This window comes from Nannobrachium achirus (genome assembly GCF_963921795.1).
Source record: "Nannobrachium achirus genome assembly, chromosome: 5".
Taxonomy (NCBI): domain Eukaryota; kingdom Metazoa; phylum Chordata; class Actinopteri; order Myctophiformes; family Myctophidae; genus Nannobrachium; species Nannobrachium achirus.
The window spans coordinates 19,363,142-19,380,223 of NC_137814.1; the positions used below are offsets into that span (position 1 = coordinate 19,363,142).

The window sequence follows — 17,082 nt, forward strand, 5'->3', positions numbered from 1 at the left end:
TTCTTGTTAGTATGTTAGTATTTAGACACCAGCATCTGCAATCCTCAGCACCATTTTATAGCCGCGCCTCTTAATTGAGCTCATTATTTTGATATATATCACTTGTGCCCGGCCTAAATCAATTGTACCGGAAAGGATAACACACATTTAGAGTGTAGTTCACACCTGTCACTCTTGCGTGAAAAAAACAGGCCGTCTGCCGGTGTAATTACCGCTCAGACTTTGAGGCGGTCGATAAGGCTACCTAGCGTTTTAGCTGATTAAATATCGACAGTAGTGAAGCTTTTACATAGACTGAATGTAGCTAACACTCTAGTTTAGACATTGAAAATTGGGGAACACAGGTTGGTTCCTGTATGTGCGTGCGTGCGTGCGTGCGTGCGTGCGTGCGTGCGCGTGTGAGAGAGAGAGAGTTTGTCTAGCTATACTTATGGGGACTAAACGCATGTTCACACAGTCACCTGCAGGGGACCTCTGACATTGTGGGGACAAAATAGTAGGTCCCCACAATGGTTAGGGTTAGGGTTAGGGTTAAGGTTAGGGTTAGGGTTAGGGGTTAAGTTTAGGGATAGAGGTTAGGGTAAGGCCACAGGACTTGCATAAAAATTAATGGAAGTCTATGTAATGTCCCCACAAGTGATGTAAATATATAGTGTGTGTGTGTGTGTGTGTGTGTGTGTGTGTGTGTGTGTGTGTGTGTGTGTGTGTGTGTGTGTGTGTGTGTGTGTGTATGGAGCTCCTTCAATGCCTTTAATCTCACCGAATCGAATCTCACACGCGTACCATTACGCGTGAACGCGTGAACGCGTGACCAAGTACGCGTTCACACGTGCACGCGTGAACGCGTACACGCGTACACGCGTAACCACTTTAAGTCAATGGGAAACTACATGACGCAACCACAAGTTCAGTCACGCTCGCGGGTATGAGGTACGCGTACGTGAGAGTTTTGGCACTCATGGAGCGTTTGATTATGGCTCCCTGCGTAGCACAGCTCACATGAGCATGTCATGTATATTTCCCATTGACTTTCCATTGTAAGTCACGTGACGCGTCACGTGACGCGACCAGATCAGATGCGACCAGATCAGATGCTCCAACAATGCCAGCTCTCCAATGAAAACTACGTGTGAACCTGTAAAGGTACACGTTTTCGCATTAAAGTTAAACGTAGCATGTAACCTTTACACGAAAACCTGTACCTTTACAGGTTCACACGTAGTTTTCATTGGAGAGCTGGCATTGTTGGAGCATCTGATCTGGTCGCATCTGATCTGGTCGCGTCACGTGACGCGTCACGTGACTTACAATGGTAAGTCAATGGGAAATATACATGACATACTCATGTGAGCTGTGCTACGCAGGGAGCCATAATCAAACGCTCCATGAGTGCCAAAACTCTCACGTACGTGTACCTCATACCCGCGAGCGTGACTGAACTTGTGGTTGCGTCATGTAGTTTCCCATTGACTTAAAGTGGTTATGCGTGTACGCGTTCACGCGTGCACGTGTGAACGCGTACTTGGTCACGCGTTCACGCGTAATGGTACGCGTGTGAGATTCGATTCGGTGAGATTAAAGGCATTGAAGGAGCTCCATAGGTGTGTGTGTGTGTGCGTGCGTGCGTGCGTGCGTGCGTCTGCGCGGCGTGCGTGCGTGCGTGCCCGTGCATCTGCGCGGCGTGCGTGCGTTCTGTGTGAGATGTTGGCCATGAGTTGTTGCCCCTCTGCCTCCCAAAATGTGGGAAATATTTCTTCATCTTGTTTCCTCTGCACTCTCCCATCCTTTATGCTCTCTCGACGGGATCTGTTTCTTTCTTCCCTTGTTTGTGTGCAGGCACTCAATTCACAAAGTGCTCATTGACAGCTCCTGTCATTGCCATTCATCTGGTTTCCGTGGCACGACATTTATTATTCAATCTCTTTTATTCTTCACCCTGCGTCCTCCTGCCCGTCTCTGCTGGGATAGTGAAGCCGGAAATATGGAGAACTTAGTTACACGACGGCGTGGCACACCACAAATAGATCTACATTGCCCACAACGCATCGCGTTACGACGCGTTGTGAGCTTGTAGATCTGCTCATTTCGGTGTGTGGCACCACGCGCAGAAAAGCCCTCGAGTGTCTTGCTGATTTTCAAACATCCAGCGATTTGAATGCAAAATGCTCCCCTCTTGGTGAGAGCCGGCGCACACTGAGATTTGGCTCGGACCGCTATGCAAATGAACCGACGCCAGGAAATGCAGCAGCAATCAAAAGGGTCCCTCGGATAAATGATGATGAGCCCACAGAAACGGAGCGCTTTCATTTTATTTTTCATGTTGTCCTCTTGTAGGGAGGCTGCAGTGGTTCTCAACTGTACTGTAGACGATTAACTTAATGTGCAACTCAACGGTAAACAAACCAACATAAATAGTTAAAATATGGGGGTCCTGGTCTGAAAAGGTTGAGAACCACTGGGCTATACTACTGCAGTGATTTCTTACAGCAACCTTTTGAAAAATACACAACACCCACAAACTATATGGAGCAGCTCCAATTGTATTTGCTGTCATAGGGCATGGGAGAAGATGACAACAACAACAACTTGGGGGATTTTTTACCACATGAACCTATAGCGTCCCTATTCTGGGGTTGAACATTCTGGCAAGAATTGCAGATCTACAAGCCAACGACGCATCACAAGGCAACGTGTTGTTTGAGTTTGTAGACAGGCTATTTTCGGCAGAGATTTGTTGGGTTTAAGTTGTTAAAATAACTTTAATAATTGTAAGTCCAATAACCAAAATAATATCTATGATCAGTCATCAGATAATACTTTAAGTCAGGGGTCTTCAACAGGGGGTCCAGGACCCCTAGGGGGTCCCCAGAGTTACTACAGGGGGTCCTCCAAATCTTTGAGTGATAGAAACCTTTTTTCTCCTTTTTTATATTAACCACTTGAACCCTAGAGTCCATATTCTGAGAACTTTAGTCAAAAATAGCAGATCTACAAGCTCACAACGACTCGCAGAGCTTTGGTGTAGAGGGGAAAAAGAGCAGACTAAGTACAGTGAATGATGACAGCCATATCCAACCGGCAAACAAATATCACACCCGTTTTCCCCATTATTTGGAGAACGAGAACCACATGAGGCTGGATAGGAGGCACTAACCAATAATACAATATAAAATACATAAGCCAGACCAGTGAGTGTTCTTGTGGTGGTTTGTTCCTTTTCATCACGCTCACCTTTTTAGAGGCAGCTATATGTAATCTGCTGCTGAACCCGTCGACTTCGCTGCCAATAAAAATGTCTCAGACCAGAGTGGAAGACAGACAGAAGACCCTGGTTAGATACTAATATCTCAAAGCAACACTAAAGCAGAGTGGGTTTGTATGCTTCGTTGTGTTGACAAGATGCTTGAGGCTGTCTGAAGTTGCCTGTATGTTCACAATGTCTTCTTTATGTTCGTGAAGCACACAAGTTCAGTGAGAGTTCACCCAACTAGGTTTGAACTCGTAAAAAAGGATGCCTTCAAGCAATCCTCTCCTCCCTAAAGCGCCATTCCCAGCAGGCACGATAACTATAAAGATAACTATAACTATATTGTTCCCCATTGAATTTTTAGTAGTCGGTGTGAACACTGACATCTACTTGACTTCGAAGATTTTTTAAACTAAACTTTTATGATCATAGTTATGGTGCTCAGTGTGAATGGTATGCTATGAGCTGTCTCTTCCATTTGCTAAACATGGGAAAAGTCAAAACATGAAGCACTAGAAAACCAGAGGGTAGAGAGCTAAAACACGAAGCCGCAATGAAGGTAACAACAACACAATCTGTGGGAATGGTCCAGTTAACCACTTAAACCCTCTATTCTTGGTAAAACTGACCTGAGGCGCTCTGTACTTTGGCTCTGTGCTCTTTTCCCCCCAATCTACAGTAGAAGCTCACTGCGGCGTTGTGAGGTTGTAGATCAGCTATTTTGGGGGGAATATTTCCCCAGAATTAGGGCTGTCACGATATGACATTTTACATGACGATTATTTGTCACTCAAATAATTGGCGATTAACGATTTAATTGTGTTTTTGTCGTTGATAATTACATTTCTGTTTGGCTTTTAGGCTTTGAAGTTGTACATGGTAGATATGAGACATAACCTAAATATACAAAGAAATTACTGACATATTTGACAACTTACTACTTAAAAAATAACTTTGATAGTGGAAATAGCCGATCTACAAGCTCACAACGCGTCGCGATGCGACGCGTTGTGAGCTTGTAGACCTGCTATTTCCACTATTTCGGACATTTTTCAACATTCACGATTATGACGATTATGACAAAATAACTGCGATAATGTCAAATAATCACGATTAGACGATTATGTAATAATTGTGACAGCCCTAGTGTAGATAGGTGACGGAGAAAGGTGGAGAACCTCAGAGGACATCTGGTGGACAGACTGAGGATGGCAGCTCTGGGGAGCTCAAGGAAAGTAGTCTGGAGAGCAGAGACAGATATCACACTGTGACAAATACCGTCAATCAATGAGAACCGTCAGTTCAGACTTCCTGGCAACGGCATGCTATTCCAGCCGTCCATTTTGAATTCCGTTTGATTTCTCCGTCTGGCTCTTTGCAGGCAGAGAAGCTTATCAGATTCCATCTTTTTCTTCTTCTTTTTTTTCCAACACGTACACACTCACAGTCACAGTGAGCTCTGATTCTGCCTTTCTGCCTCCAAAGTACATGGCTGTAAATAATTCAGAAGCAGTGATATTCAGCGCAGCTCAAACCCACCACCTTATCAGCCACAGTCAGGGGCGTCACAAGGGGGGGGGGGGGGGAGTGGGACTGAGTTACTAGGGCCCAAGGTGGAGGGGCCTGGAATTATTTTATATTTTAGCTATTGAAAAATAGCAGATATACAAGCTCACAGCGCAGCACCGAGTGCCGCGCTGCAAGCTTGTAGATCTGCTATTTTTGAAAAGTCGTGAAAATGTGCACAAATCTTTGAATATATGTATTTTTTAAGCGAACATTTGTAACTCAACTTTTGCTTCTGGGGGGGTCCCTGGAACTAAATATTTTGAGATGGGGGTCCGTGGCCAAATACAATTTTTTGGGGGTCCTTGACTTGAAATTTGAGCACCACTGACATAGAAACAGGTTTTTCAAAAAACCTTAGAAGGATTTGAAATATTCAAAGACTTGCACAGATTTTCAAGATTTTTCAAAAATAGCAGATCAAGCTCACAGCGTGGCACTCGGTGCCATGCTGTGAGCTTGTATATCTGCTATTTTTCAATAGTTAAAGCACAAAATAATGCGTAATAACGCGTTCCAAGTAAACCCCCCCCCCATGAAGGACATTCACAGGGGGCCCGCAGTGAATCCTTGTAGTGCCAATATTATAAGAGAGAGGACAGAGAGAAAGGGAAGATGGAAGCCTGAGTCAAATAATGGAAGACACAACGTAGAACTAGGAAAGGAAAACATGTGCTTAGCATATTTTATGGTTATTACTTGTCAGCACAGTTTGCTGCAGAGAGAGAGAGTCGTGGATTTTCATGAATGGTAAAGGGACATTAAGTGCACTACACTGCCACTGTGCCAGAATGTAGAAATACATCAAGTATAGGCTTTACTTCTTCATGATAACCAGCAGTATGACACATGTATTGTCTTTCAAAAGGGGTGTGGCAAATGTATTTTTTCTTTCTTCCCTGATAACGGTTCAGAAAACCAATTATGCTCTTGTAATTTGATAATTAATTTAGACAGACACTGGGACCCCATCAATATTCCTGACTGGCTAACTGGCAGGCTAACACATCAACTCAGAAACATATGCCTTTCCCATTATCCTAAGGCCAGCAGTGTCCTAGGTATTTCATACCTGGCAAGTTCTTAATTTCAAACCCAGTAATGGCCCAGAAGCAGGTCTGTAGAATGTGAAAAGAAATGTAAAAGTGGTTTCCCCAGTGGTGTCAGTAGCAACATGTTGTGTTCCCTTTTTCTTATATTATTTAACTACAGGTTCACTTGTGCTTTATTTATTGGGTAATTGCACCAACTGAGACTTTTTTGTTGTTGTTGTTGCAGGAAATAGTCATTTGTTTCACTTTCTGACAGGCGACTATAACTAGGCACACATTTCCTCATTTTGGAGGGGTTGTTTTGATGTTCCAATTATTTAATGCAGGGGTCTTCAACAGGGGGTCCAGGACCCCTAGGGGGTCCTCAGTGTTACTACAGGGGGTCCTCCAAATCTTTGTTATATTAACAACGTGTCCATATTCTGAGAACTGTAGCCAAAAATAGCAGATCGGCTATTTTCGGCAAAGAGGTTTGGTGTAGAGGGGAATAAAGAGCAGACTATATAGAGTGTGAAAGGCCAAGTTTATTAAGTACTGACGGTTCAAGTGGTTAAATATCTGAAAACACAAATTGACATGAATCCAAAATACACTGATGATTGTGCTGTCAAACGATGAAACTATATGGAATCTATGACAAGGTTCTGGGGCTGGGGTCCCTGCTTCATCTCTCTCTAAACTAAGGGGTCCTTGACATGAAAACGTTGAAGACCCCTGATTTAATGGCTTATAGACACATGGGTGACACCGAATATTGAATACGTAAAGTATCAAGATAACAAGTATGGGTGCAACACTTAAATTCATTATGTTCAGAGAAACAGCACATCTACGGTTTGGTTTCAATGGCCTCCCTCCCTCAGGCTACATAAGAACAAGTGACAGATGCTACACTGTGTTATAATAAACAATAACAGCTCTCAACCCTGTCTCTATTGCATCTCTTAGCATCTCTATATCTTAAAATTTGTTATTTATTTATTGAAGTCTAACATGGCTGGTTGCTTAACACTGTGTGGTTTCTCTCTTGACAGCAGTCTTAAGAAGTGTCAATGTGACTTTGCTGCAGAATCGCAATTCTCTGTTCCCCCAAAAGGAATTGTTTCTCAACTTTATAATGGAATTTTTCCTCAGAATTGGTTTCCCCCTCAGCTCTCCACACAGGTGCAGGGACGTGGCTGTCTGGCTGATGAGCTGATTTAGCTCAATGGGTTTTGGTGTTTCTCACATTAAGCTGCAGTTGCCACCGCGGTGCTAACACAGCATACTGTAGGTGCATAGCAGAGGCACAAGGAATGAATGAATGTTGGGGGTTCTTCTATATTGTTTCCATGCAGCTGTACTTGTAAAATGATACATTACTAACTTTTCTATCAATAACCAACAAAGCAAGCCTGTTTTCTTATCTCTCTTCTCTCTTTTTTTTTACCTGCTTGCACTCAGTGGCTTAAGGCCAAGGTAAGAAGCTTCCCTTTTCCCATCATGCTCTGCTCACATTCAAGGTCCCCCGCAACATATTAAAAATCAAATTTTAATACGTTTCAACAAACGAAATATAGAATAATAGACAAACCCCAGTGCGTGAAAACACAGTTAGGACAAATTACAACATCTTCCCTTTGACCACAAAATGTGTCTCCATTTTATCTTAAACATCAAGACATAGCCTACATAATCTACGCAGGTACAGTACATGATGCATCCATAGTCCTATGAACGCGATCAACACACACACACACACACACACACACACACACACACACACACACACACACACACACACACACACACACACACACACACACACACATCCGTCTCTATTTTGGACATTAATTGTTCCAACAATTCCACATTATTCCCAAATAGAAAAACTGTACAGTCTACAAGCTGTGAGCCGTGAGCTTGTAGATCGACTATTTTCGCTGTATATCCTCTCTGTCAGGTGGAAACCTCACAATTTTTTTTTTCTTTTCAGGATTCAAATTCAAAAACAGCAAAAGTAGCAGATCTACAGTAGCACATACAGGGGTTGACACTAAGGTCTCAGAGGCACTTGCCCGTCGGGCAAGTACAGATAATTTTCTACTTGCCCAAAGGTCAAGCTCACTTGCCCGAAAAGTAAATTGGCCATTAGAAAATGATAAGTAAAATGTAACACTTTAGAAATGTCATACCTAAATTTTGATCAAAATACCTACATATTTATGATTGAATATGACTATGGCTTCACACCTATTTTATATAAGTGTAGCAACAGTGAAAACAGCACATTATAGGTTAACGGTGCTTTTATTTTACATTCCACAGACCAGAAGACAGAGCGCTTTGGCCATGTTCAGGTGTTTAGACAGATATCTCGTACTGTGTTTATAGACGGTTGCGTCCCCTTTCAAACTAGCACTTGCCCGGTCGGGCAACCTGAAAGCAAACTTCACCTGCCCGAAGGTTTTATTTACCTGCCGGGGGCAGGTGGGCAAGCCTTAGTATCAATGCCTGACATACATCTGTGTCGCTTTGCGCAGCGTTTTGAGCTTGTGAATCTGCTACTTTTGATGCTTTTGTGTGATGCTGTAATAGGGCATTAATTTACAAAAAAACACGGCGGCGACGTAATAGTTTTAGGCTGAAGTCGTGAATCAGTCTTGAGAAACTGGTATTCCACCCAAAATGACCTTCAAATAATGCCCTCCCTCATGGAAACTCCTCTGAAACCACTACTGAAGATATAGATCCCCTCAGGCTTGCCTGCCTAGCGTCAGGCAAAGCACTGGTCCCTGGTACTGTTGAAATAACACTGCACCCCGACCATGGTAGGCCTTTATTGTTGAGTGACATTTACCTTGGTTCTCTTCCAGCAACATGGGAACAATGCAGCAGGGAGAGGAGGAGGAGGAGGAGGAGGAGGGACGTTATCGAGGACCAACCCCCCCACACAGAAGCCCCCTAGCCCACCCATGGCCGGCCGTGGAACCCTGGGGTACCAAGAACCACAACATGTTTTCTGTTATTTTTAATAATGATAATAATAAATAACGCTGCAAGCAGCGATAAGAGGGGCCAAGCAATGCACTAAGCCAGTGGTTCTCAACCTTTTCATGCTGCGACCCCCAAAATAATCATATTTCAACTGGGGACCCCCACCCTGACAAGCACTTGGAATTGTAGGAGTTGGCATTCCTTAGTTTGACTGCATCTGTTCCATTTTCACAATTTTGCCCTCCAATATTTGACAATTTGGCCAATGTTTGACCAGTCCTTAATTTGTCACTTCAGAAATGTGCAGATACACTTATACTGTATGTTGGTCTATTTACTGTTGAGTGAGAAAACAATGTGGTAACATTAAGATAAACATCTGGGGACCCCCAAAAATAATTTGGCGACCCACAGGTTGAGAACCACTGCACTAAGCTAAAAGAAAAAACTAAGCAATATGAATAATAAGCCATAGAAGACTGAACTAATACCTACTGTATCACAACCAAGTATATCATACATTGAAAATACTCTCAAAAAAGCGTTTCATGTTATCTTTAAAAATTGTAACTGCATTAATTAATACGATCTTCAGATAATGGTCCATAGATTCTGTGTAGATCTCTCATGGATCAACCAACATTCTCCCTTCAGCTGCCTATAATGTCCTATGCTATCTCCTCTCTCTCTGTGTCTGTCTGTCTCTCTCTGTCTGTCTGTCTCTCTAGGCGTAACACTCCCTACAAGACCCTGGAACCAGTCAAACCTCCGGTGGTCCCCAATGACTACATGACTAGTCCAGCCCGACTGGGCAACCAGCACAGCCCGGCACGCACAGCCTCGCTCAACCAGAGGCCCAGGACACACAGGTACAACACGTACACGTGTGTGTGTGTGTGTGTGTGTGTGTGTGTGTGTGTGTGTGTGTGTGTGTGTGTGTGTTGTGTGTGTGTGTGTGTGTGTGTGTGTGTGTGTGTGTGTGTGTGTGTGTGTGTGTGTGTGTGTGTGTGTGTGTGTGTGTGTGCGATGCCGTTTGTATCATAATGTCATAATTTATAGGTGTTATCTGGTGCCAGTTTGCCAGTCAGAAAGCCCCCCATGTATGTGTTCACAGTTCAGTCACTCAGACGTGTTATTGTTTCAAAGGTTATCACATAATTAAAATTGTCACACCCATCCGTTAATCAGCACCTCTCACTCTCTCACCCTCCATTTAATGTGTGCGTGCATGTGTGTGCGCGCATGTGCGTGCGTGTGTAAATGTGCGTGTGTAAATGTGTGTGTGTGTGTGTGTGTGTGTGTGTGTGTGTGTGTGTGTGTGTGTGTGTGTGTGTGTGCGCGCATACGTGCTTGTGTGCGTGCGTGCGTGCGTGCGTGCGTGCGTGCGTGCGTGCGTGCGTGCGTGCGTGCGTTGAGCCAGGAGTCTCATCCTCTTAATTTAGATGCCAAAGAGAGATTTGGCACCGATGCCGTTTGTATCATAATGTCATAATTTATAGTTGTATATCCGTTATCTGGTGCCAGTTTGCCAGTCAGAAAGACCCCTGTGTATGTGTTCACAGTTCAGTCACTCTGACAGGGAGTATAGTATCTTGTTCTAGTTTTGACAGGCATGTTAATCAGACGTGTTATTGTTTCAAAAGTTATCACATAATTAAAATTGTCTCACCCATCCGTTAATCAGCACCTCTCACTCTCTCACCCTTCATTTAATGTGTGCGTGCATGTGCGTGCGTGCGTGCGTGGTTACCCCAGGCTTTTATTTTTCTTCCTATCGCCAAAATAAAAGCCTGGGTTTCCGAGGCTAATGGGAGCCCAACTTGATTTTGCCGCTGTAGGGACCCCGAAGGTCACCAACTCGGGCGCACTAGCTACATCATTAGAGCATGCCCTGGGCCAGTGGTTCTCAACCTTGTCAGGCCGCGACCCCCAAAATAATCATATTTTAACTGTGGACCCCCCCACCCTGGCGAGCACTAAGAGTTGAGGCATTACATTATGTATAACATTGTTCTATTGTGAAAACGGTTCTATTGTGAAATTGAAATTGTGAAAATAGCAGATCTACATGCTCAACAATGCTACTGTTGAGTGAGAAAACAATGTTGCACATTAAGTTAATCATCCCGACCCACAGGTTGAGAACCACTGCACTGGGCTACATCTGTGCAAAATGTGGTGCTTTTAGACTTATTTGCAAGAAATTACCATTTTATCCCCCTAAGGCCCCAGACTAAGTGTAAATCTTCAATGGGCATCTGCCTGCCCACAAGCCCGATTTATACTAAGTCGTACGACTGTGTCTACAAGCTCACACATATTTTCGACGACACGGAGCATGAACTGGGCATAACTGTTCTCTCTACATGCAACTGGTTGGTGTATTACTATATGTGTATGTAGAATGGATCTTCAGAGGTTTGCATGTAAAGATTCTGTTAGATGTTTGTTCCAGCTATTGTGGCTATGTGACACTCTCTCTCTCTCATCCTCTGTAGTGGTAGCAGTGGGGGTAGTGGTGGTAGGGAGAACAGCGGAGGCAGCAGTGTCGTGGGTGTTCCTCTGGCTGTCCCCACCCCTTCTCCACCCAGTATGGGCCAAGGTAAGGTCCCACATTATCTGCAAACTACACTGACTGTCAACTAACTTTGAATAGACTCACTTTACCCCATTATGACCTGAGGCCCATTCTAAAAATGTCTTCTAAATCCAAACGTTTTATGAAAATCTCAAAAGAAAGATTTGAGTTACAAATGTTTGCTTTAAAATACATACTGTATATATTCAAAGATTTGCACAAATAAATAAAAAAATAGCAGGTCTACAAGCTAATAGTGCGGTGAGTGAGTGCGGTGAGGGCTGCACTATGAGCTTGTAGATCTGCTATTTTTGAATAGCTAAAGTATGAAATAACAAATGAAGTGGTTAAAATCTGAAGTGACACAGATGCGTTCCAAGTCTAGATCGTTTTTAATCTCTCTCTCTCTCTTTCTCTCTCTCTCTCTCTCTCTCTCTCTCTCTCTCTCTCTATCTCTCTCTCTCTCTCTCTCTCTCTCTCTCTCTCTCTCTCTCTCTCTCTCTCTCTCTCTCTCCCCCCCTCCCCCAGCAGCAGCCTCTGTACCCCAGGGGCCTGGCCTGGGACCCATCCCCATGTCTCAGTTCGGCACCATCTCGCGCCAGATCTCGCGCCACAACTCCTCGTCCACCACCTCGTCCTCGGCCTCCATGGTGTCGGCCACGGGCACCTACCGGCGCGCCCCCTCCCTCAACTCCCACTTCTCTGTCTCCCAGCAGCAGCCCCACCTCAACGGGGGCCCCGGCGCCTTCCCCCCTCACAACTCAGGTACGTGGCTGACTGTAGTACGCTGCTGCTGCGGTGGTTCCTCAAACCTTTCCAGCTCGAGACCCAAAAGAGAAATGAGACTTTTGTCCCGGTGCCCAAACTAGTGAAAACAGCAGATCTGTACAAGCTCACAGCGCGTCACGAGCAGCTCGTAGATGGGCTATTTTCACTACTTCTTAGACATTTGTTTTATGATTCACGTAATTGCTTAGGGTTTCTTTTATTTCTTCATAAAATGACTGAAAGCACTGGATTTATTTGTCATTCATGAAGATTTTAGTTTTTTTGGGAATGTTTTTCAAAAATGTTTTAAAAACAAAATGTAGGAAAACTGAAAATTCAGGGACCCATGTAGATCGGCTATTTTCAAATGCCCAACATGTATATACTGTAGGGCTGAAGTGGTTAATGTGTGTTTTGTAATACTAATCAAAATCGATAAAGTAACAAGTAACTAAAGTTGTCAAATAATTGTAGTGGAGTATAAGTAAATGTACTGAAAATTGGAAATACTCCAGTAAAATAAAAAATACCTCACAATTGTACTTAACTCATACCCCGCCATTTGCAAATACTTTCGTACTCTCATATGCCTCTGTCTCCATAGACTTCCATGTAATTCATAGTGCACTGATAATGTCATGTCCATGCCTAGATCATGCACCACGTGTGTGCACATTGCTCACAGCTTTCAAACAAAAAAATCTGAATGGAAATCCGTTCAGGCATTCATGATATAGCAGCCATTATGTTTTCCTAAAATGTAAACAAAGATGGCTGCCATGTTTGAAAGATGGGGTTGCTATGGGGTTAAACATGCAATTTCGCGATTGCTATCATGCCTACTACATTTTTGGTTTTTTTTTTTTTCTTCAAAATTCTCGGGACTATCGGGCCTGGCGGGGAGGGACATTAGCATATTCTCGGGACTATCGGGCCTAGCAGGGAATGAGTTAAGTCCTGTACTTGAATAAATGTACTTATTTACATTCCACCACTGCCATCATGGACAACATTATGTCGTTATCAGCCGGCATGGAGAGTCAAGGCCACTTATGAAGGGAGGTGGTCAGTGATGAAGCAGCAGCAGCACGTGTTTGTTTTTTAGAATTGGATAAGTAAAGGTTTCTAATGGGCCCAAGAGCCATGAATCATTTATAAAGTGCTTTTGAAAACAACACACAGTTGTAATAACGTGCTTTACAGAGCAGTTCCTCACAGTAAAAACACAGAGACAGATGGGGGACAAAATGTAAACACAGCAAATTGAGCAAATTGAGCAAAAGAACTGATAATGGCCAGGACACAAGTACTGTGAAGCAGTGGTTCTCAACCTGTGGGTCGGGACCCCCAGGGGATCCCCAAATTATTTTGTGGGGTCCCTAGATGATTGACTTAATGTGCAACGTTGTTTTCTCACTCAACAGTAAACAAATCAACATAACTTTTTAATACCTGTAAAATGACAAATTAAACATTGTCCAAATTGTCAAATATTAGATACAGAAATTGTGAAAATATCTGCGTTGCGAGGCGTTGTGAGCAATAGAACCGTGTTATAGAAAATGCAATGCCTCAACTCTTAGTGCTCGTCAGGGTGGGGGGTCCCCAGTTAAAATATGATTATTTTGGGGGTCACTGCCTGAAAAGGCCGCTGCAGTAAAGTAGCAGTCAGAGCAGCAGAGATTTACCTCAGCATCCATGACGCTAATGGCTTCCCACTGCAGACACAAACATCTTCCTTGGCATGGACACCGGGACAGAGGAGGAGATAATTAGTCTGGGAACAGACATCTCGATGTCTGAGCTGGGACTTAGCAGGGATTTAATGCCACCTCCACCAGCCAGCACAGCACAATAGTATCGATAAATACCAAGCTACCATGATGACACATCATAACCATATTTGGGCATATGTCAATACCATACATCAGGGATCTTCAACGTTTTCAAGGCCAAGGACCGCTTTAGTTTGACAGCACAATCATCAGTGTATTTTGGATTCATGTCAATTTGTGTTTTCAGATATTTAATCACTTGAACCGTCAATACTTAATAAACTTGAACTTTCACTCTGTACTTAGTCTGCTCTTTTTCCCCTTTGCACCAAAGCTATTTGCCGAAAATAGCCGATCTACAAGCTCACCGTTGTGAGCTTGTAGATCTGCTATTTTTGGCTAAAGTTCTCAGAATATTGGGTTCAAGTGGTTAATATAAAAAAAGTAGAAAAAAAAACTTTCTATCACTCAAAGATTTGGGGGACCCCTTGTAGTAACTCTGAGGACCCCATAGGGGTCCCGGACCCCCTGTTGAAGACCCCTGCCATACATCATTAACCACTTTCAACCTGATGTCCCCATTTTGGGCATGTCATACTCATAGCGTCAAAAATGGTAAAAACCTACAAAACGTTGTGATCTACATGTTCGCAACGACGCGTCGTATATATGCTTGTGAGCAAGTGGTTAACACAATTAAACAATAGGAGAGACGGAGAGGAGATTCTTTTTATTCATCGTTTTCACTGTTCACTGTTGAAAGACACAATGAAAATAAAACCATTTTCATTTCCCCAGCCCTGCTTTGTTCATGTGGTGTAGCTGTGAATGGACATGGCTGGAATAAAAAGACATTAGTGTCCAGTGGGCGTGAAGACCTTCCATTAAAGTGGATTTAAGAGCTACTCTGGGCCGAACGTACTGGAATGCTGGAAGTGAAGTGGTCTTACTAGAAGCATTCAGCTTTAACAACTTGAGCTTTCCTGTCAGCAGCTTTCACCTGCGTAACCGTGTGGCAAATCTTTATAGAATTGGAGAAATCGGCGTAGCCCCCCTCCTCTCCCAAGTGGCCTCTGATTAATTCAACAACCCGGACCATGAATTAGTTAGATGGTTAGCCCCCCTCCGAGCATAAAACACTCCCGTAGCACAAGGTCAAACTCCGGGTAAAACAAAAAAAAAATGCGAAGCAGAGACGCGCGTGTGTCCTGGTCTGTTGGCCATTGCCAGCTGCAGGCCGTGCCCTCGTGAGAGCATCCGCGATTGGCGATCGGATCACTGATTTAAGGGATGATATGGTTGGTTTTACCTACATCGATATCAAGGCCATGTTAAAATATTACTCTTAATCCGGAGCGATTTACTGTAAGCAAAGTAAACACGGGTTAATACATCAATTTCATAGAGATAGTAATCTAGGATCATAGCAAGAATACGTCGCATTCATCAGTCTAAACTGTATATCAAAAAATAAATAATCTGTACATTGAAACCATACAATTAACTAACTTAATTAATCAGAATTAAGATGTAAAAATAAATAAGCTCTAGAATCTGCACCACTATTTAGAGATGTTTCAAACTATTAGAGAAGATAAAAAAGAAAAGAAGAAGAAAGAAGAAAAAAAAAACTGTTTTAAAGATAGCAAAAATTAATAATAAATTTACCCCCATCCAAAATCAATGGGGGGTAAATTTACTCGAATCAAATTTTTGTCTTAGGAATGTGACAAAAACCCAAAAATATTATTGAACTCTACTCTCCATGGCATGAGTAATCGATAGGAAAAAAAGTCATTTTGGGGGTGAACTTCTCCTTTAAGAATCCTGTGTTTCATGTGTGGGGCTGCATCTAAAACCATCTCATCCTGTGCTGTGGATAACACGGGCCCTGGTGTTCCATGCAGCAGTATTAGTTGTACAACAGTGTGTGCGAGGGTGAAAGCCACACTGATAATGATTCATGAAGACATCACAGTGTGTCTGGACCCGGCCAGACGGGCCTGGCTGGCCGTGTGACATCATGTCTGTGGGCAGGGGCGTCACAAGGGGTAGGAGTTACTGGGGCCCAAGGTGGAGGGGCCCTAGTAACTTTAGCTATTGAAAAATAGCAGATATACAAGCTCACAGCGCGGCACCGAGTGCCGCGCTGCGAGCTTGTAGATCTGCTATTTTTGAAAAGTTGTGAAAATGTGCACAAATCTTTGAATATTATGTATTTTTTAAGTGAACATTTGAAACTCAAATTTTGCTTCTGGGGGGGTCCCTGGAACTAAATATTTTTAGATGGGGGTCCGTGGCTAAATACATATAATTTTGGGGGTCCTTCACATGAAAACGTTTGAGCATCTGAGCATCACTGACATGGAAACATAGGTTTCTTGCACACATTTTCACAATTTTTCAAAAATAGCAGATCTACAAGCTCGCAGCGCGGCACTCGGTGCCGCGCCGTGAGCTTGTATATCTGCTATTTTTCAATAGTTAACATTCATGGGGGGCCCACAGTGAATCCTTGTACCCAGGGCCCAGAATTTGGTGTGACGCACCTGTCTATGGGCGGGGACGCTTGTTAGAGCATTGCTTCTCAGCCTTTTCAATTCCAACCATCCCCAGTTTGATATGCAATTAGGCCACAGAACTCCATTTGATATATTTATTTAAAGCAGGGGTCTTTAACGTTTTCAGGCCAAGGACCCCTTAGCTGAGAGAGAGAGATGAAGCGGGGACCCCCACAACCTTTTCATTCATTCCATATAGTTTCATCGTTTGACAGCACGATCATCAGTGTATTTTGGATTCATGTCAATTTGTGTTTTCAGATATTTAACCACTTCTTGAACCGTCAATACTTAATAAAGTTGACCTTTCACTATGTACTTAGGCTGCTCTTTTTCCCCTCTACACCAAACCTCTTTGCCAAAAATAGCTGATCTACAAGCTCACAACGCCTCGCAGGCTATTTTTGGCTAAAGTTCTCAGATTAAGGACACTAGGGTTCACATGGTTAATATAAAAAAGGAGAAAAAAAGTTTCTATCACACAAAGATTTGAAGGACCCCCTGTAGTAACTCTGAGGACCCCCTAGGGGTCCTGACCCCCTGTTTAAGACCCCTGATT

The 17,082-nt window shown here is 43.4% G+C and overlaps 1 protein-coding gene across 7 annotated transcripts in view; it reads left to right on the forward strand.

The window, feature by feature from the left end:
• LOC308284662 (abl interactor 1-like) overlaps nucleotides 1-17,082 on the forward strand; it is a gene marked incomplete at its 5' end in the record, with an annotated part of 70,350 nt that overhangs the window by 43,032 nt on the left and 10,236 nt on the right. For 2 of the 7 annotated variants that reach the window (XM_080725358.1, XM_080725360.1), the window contains 4 exons: nucleotides 7,309-7,323; nucleotides 8,724-8,842; nucleotides 9,570-9,710; nucleotides 11,340-11,443. In XM_080725358.1, coding sequence (XP_080581484.1) covers nucleotides 7,309-7,323; nucleotides 8,724-8,842; nucleotides 9,570-9,710; nucleotides 11,340-11,443 — 379 coding nt within the window. Of the gene's footprint in view, nucleotides 1-7,308; nucleotides 7,324-8,720; nucleotides 8,843-9,569; nucleotides 9,711-11,339; nucleotides 11,444-11,947; nucleotides 12,185-17,082 lie in introns of all 7 variants that reach the window. The other 5 variants (XM_080725355.1, XM_080725356.1, XM_080725357.1 and 2 more) reach the window with 5 other exon arrangements.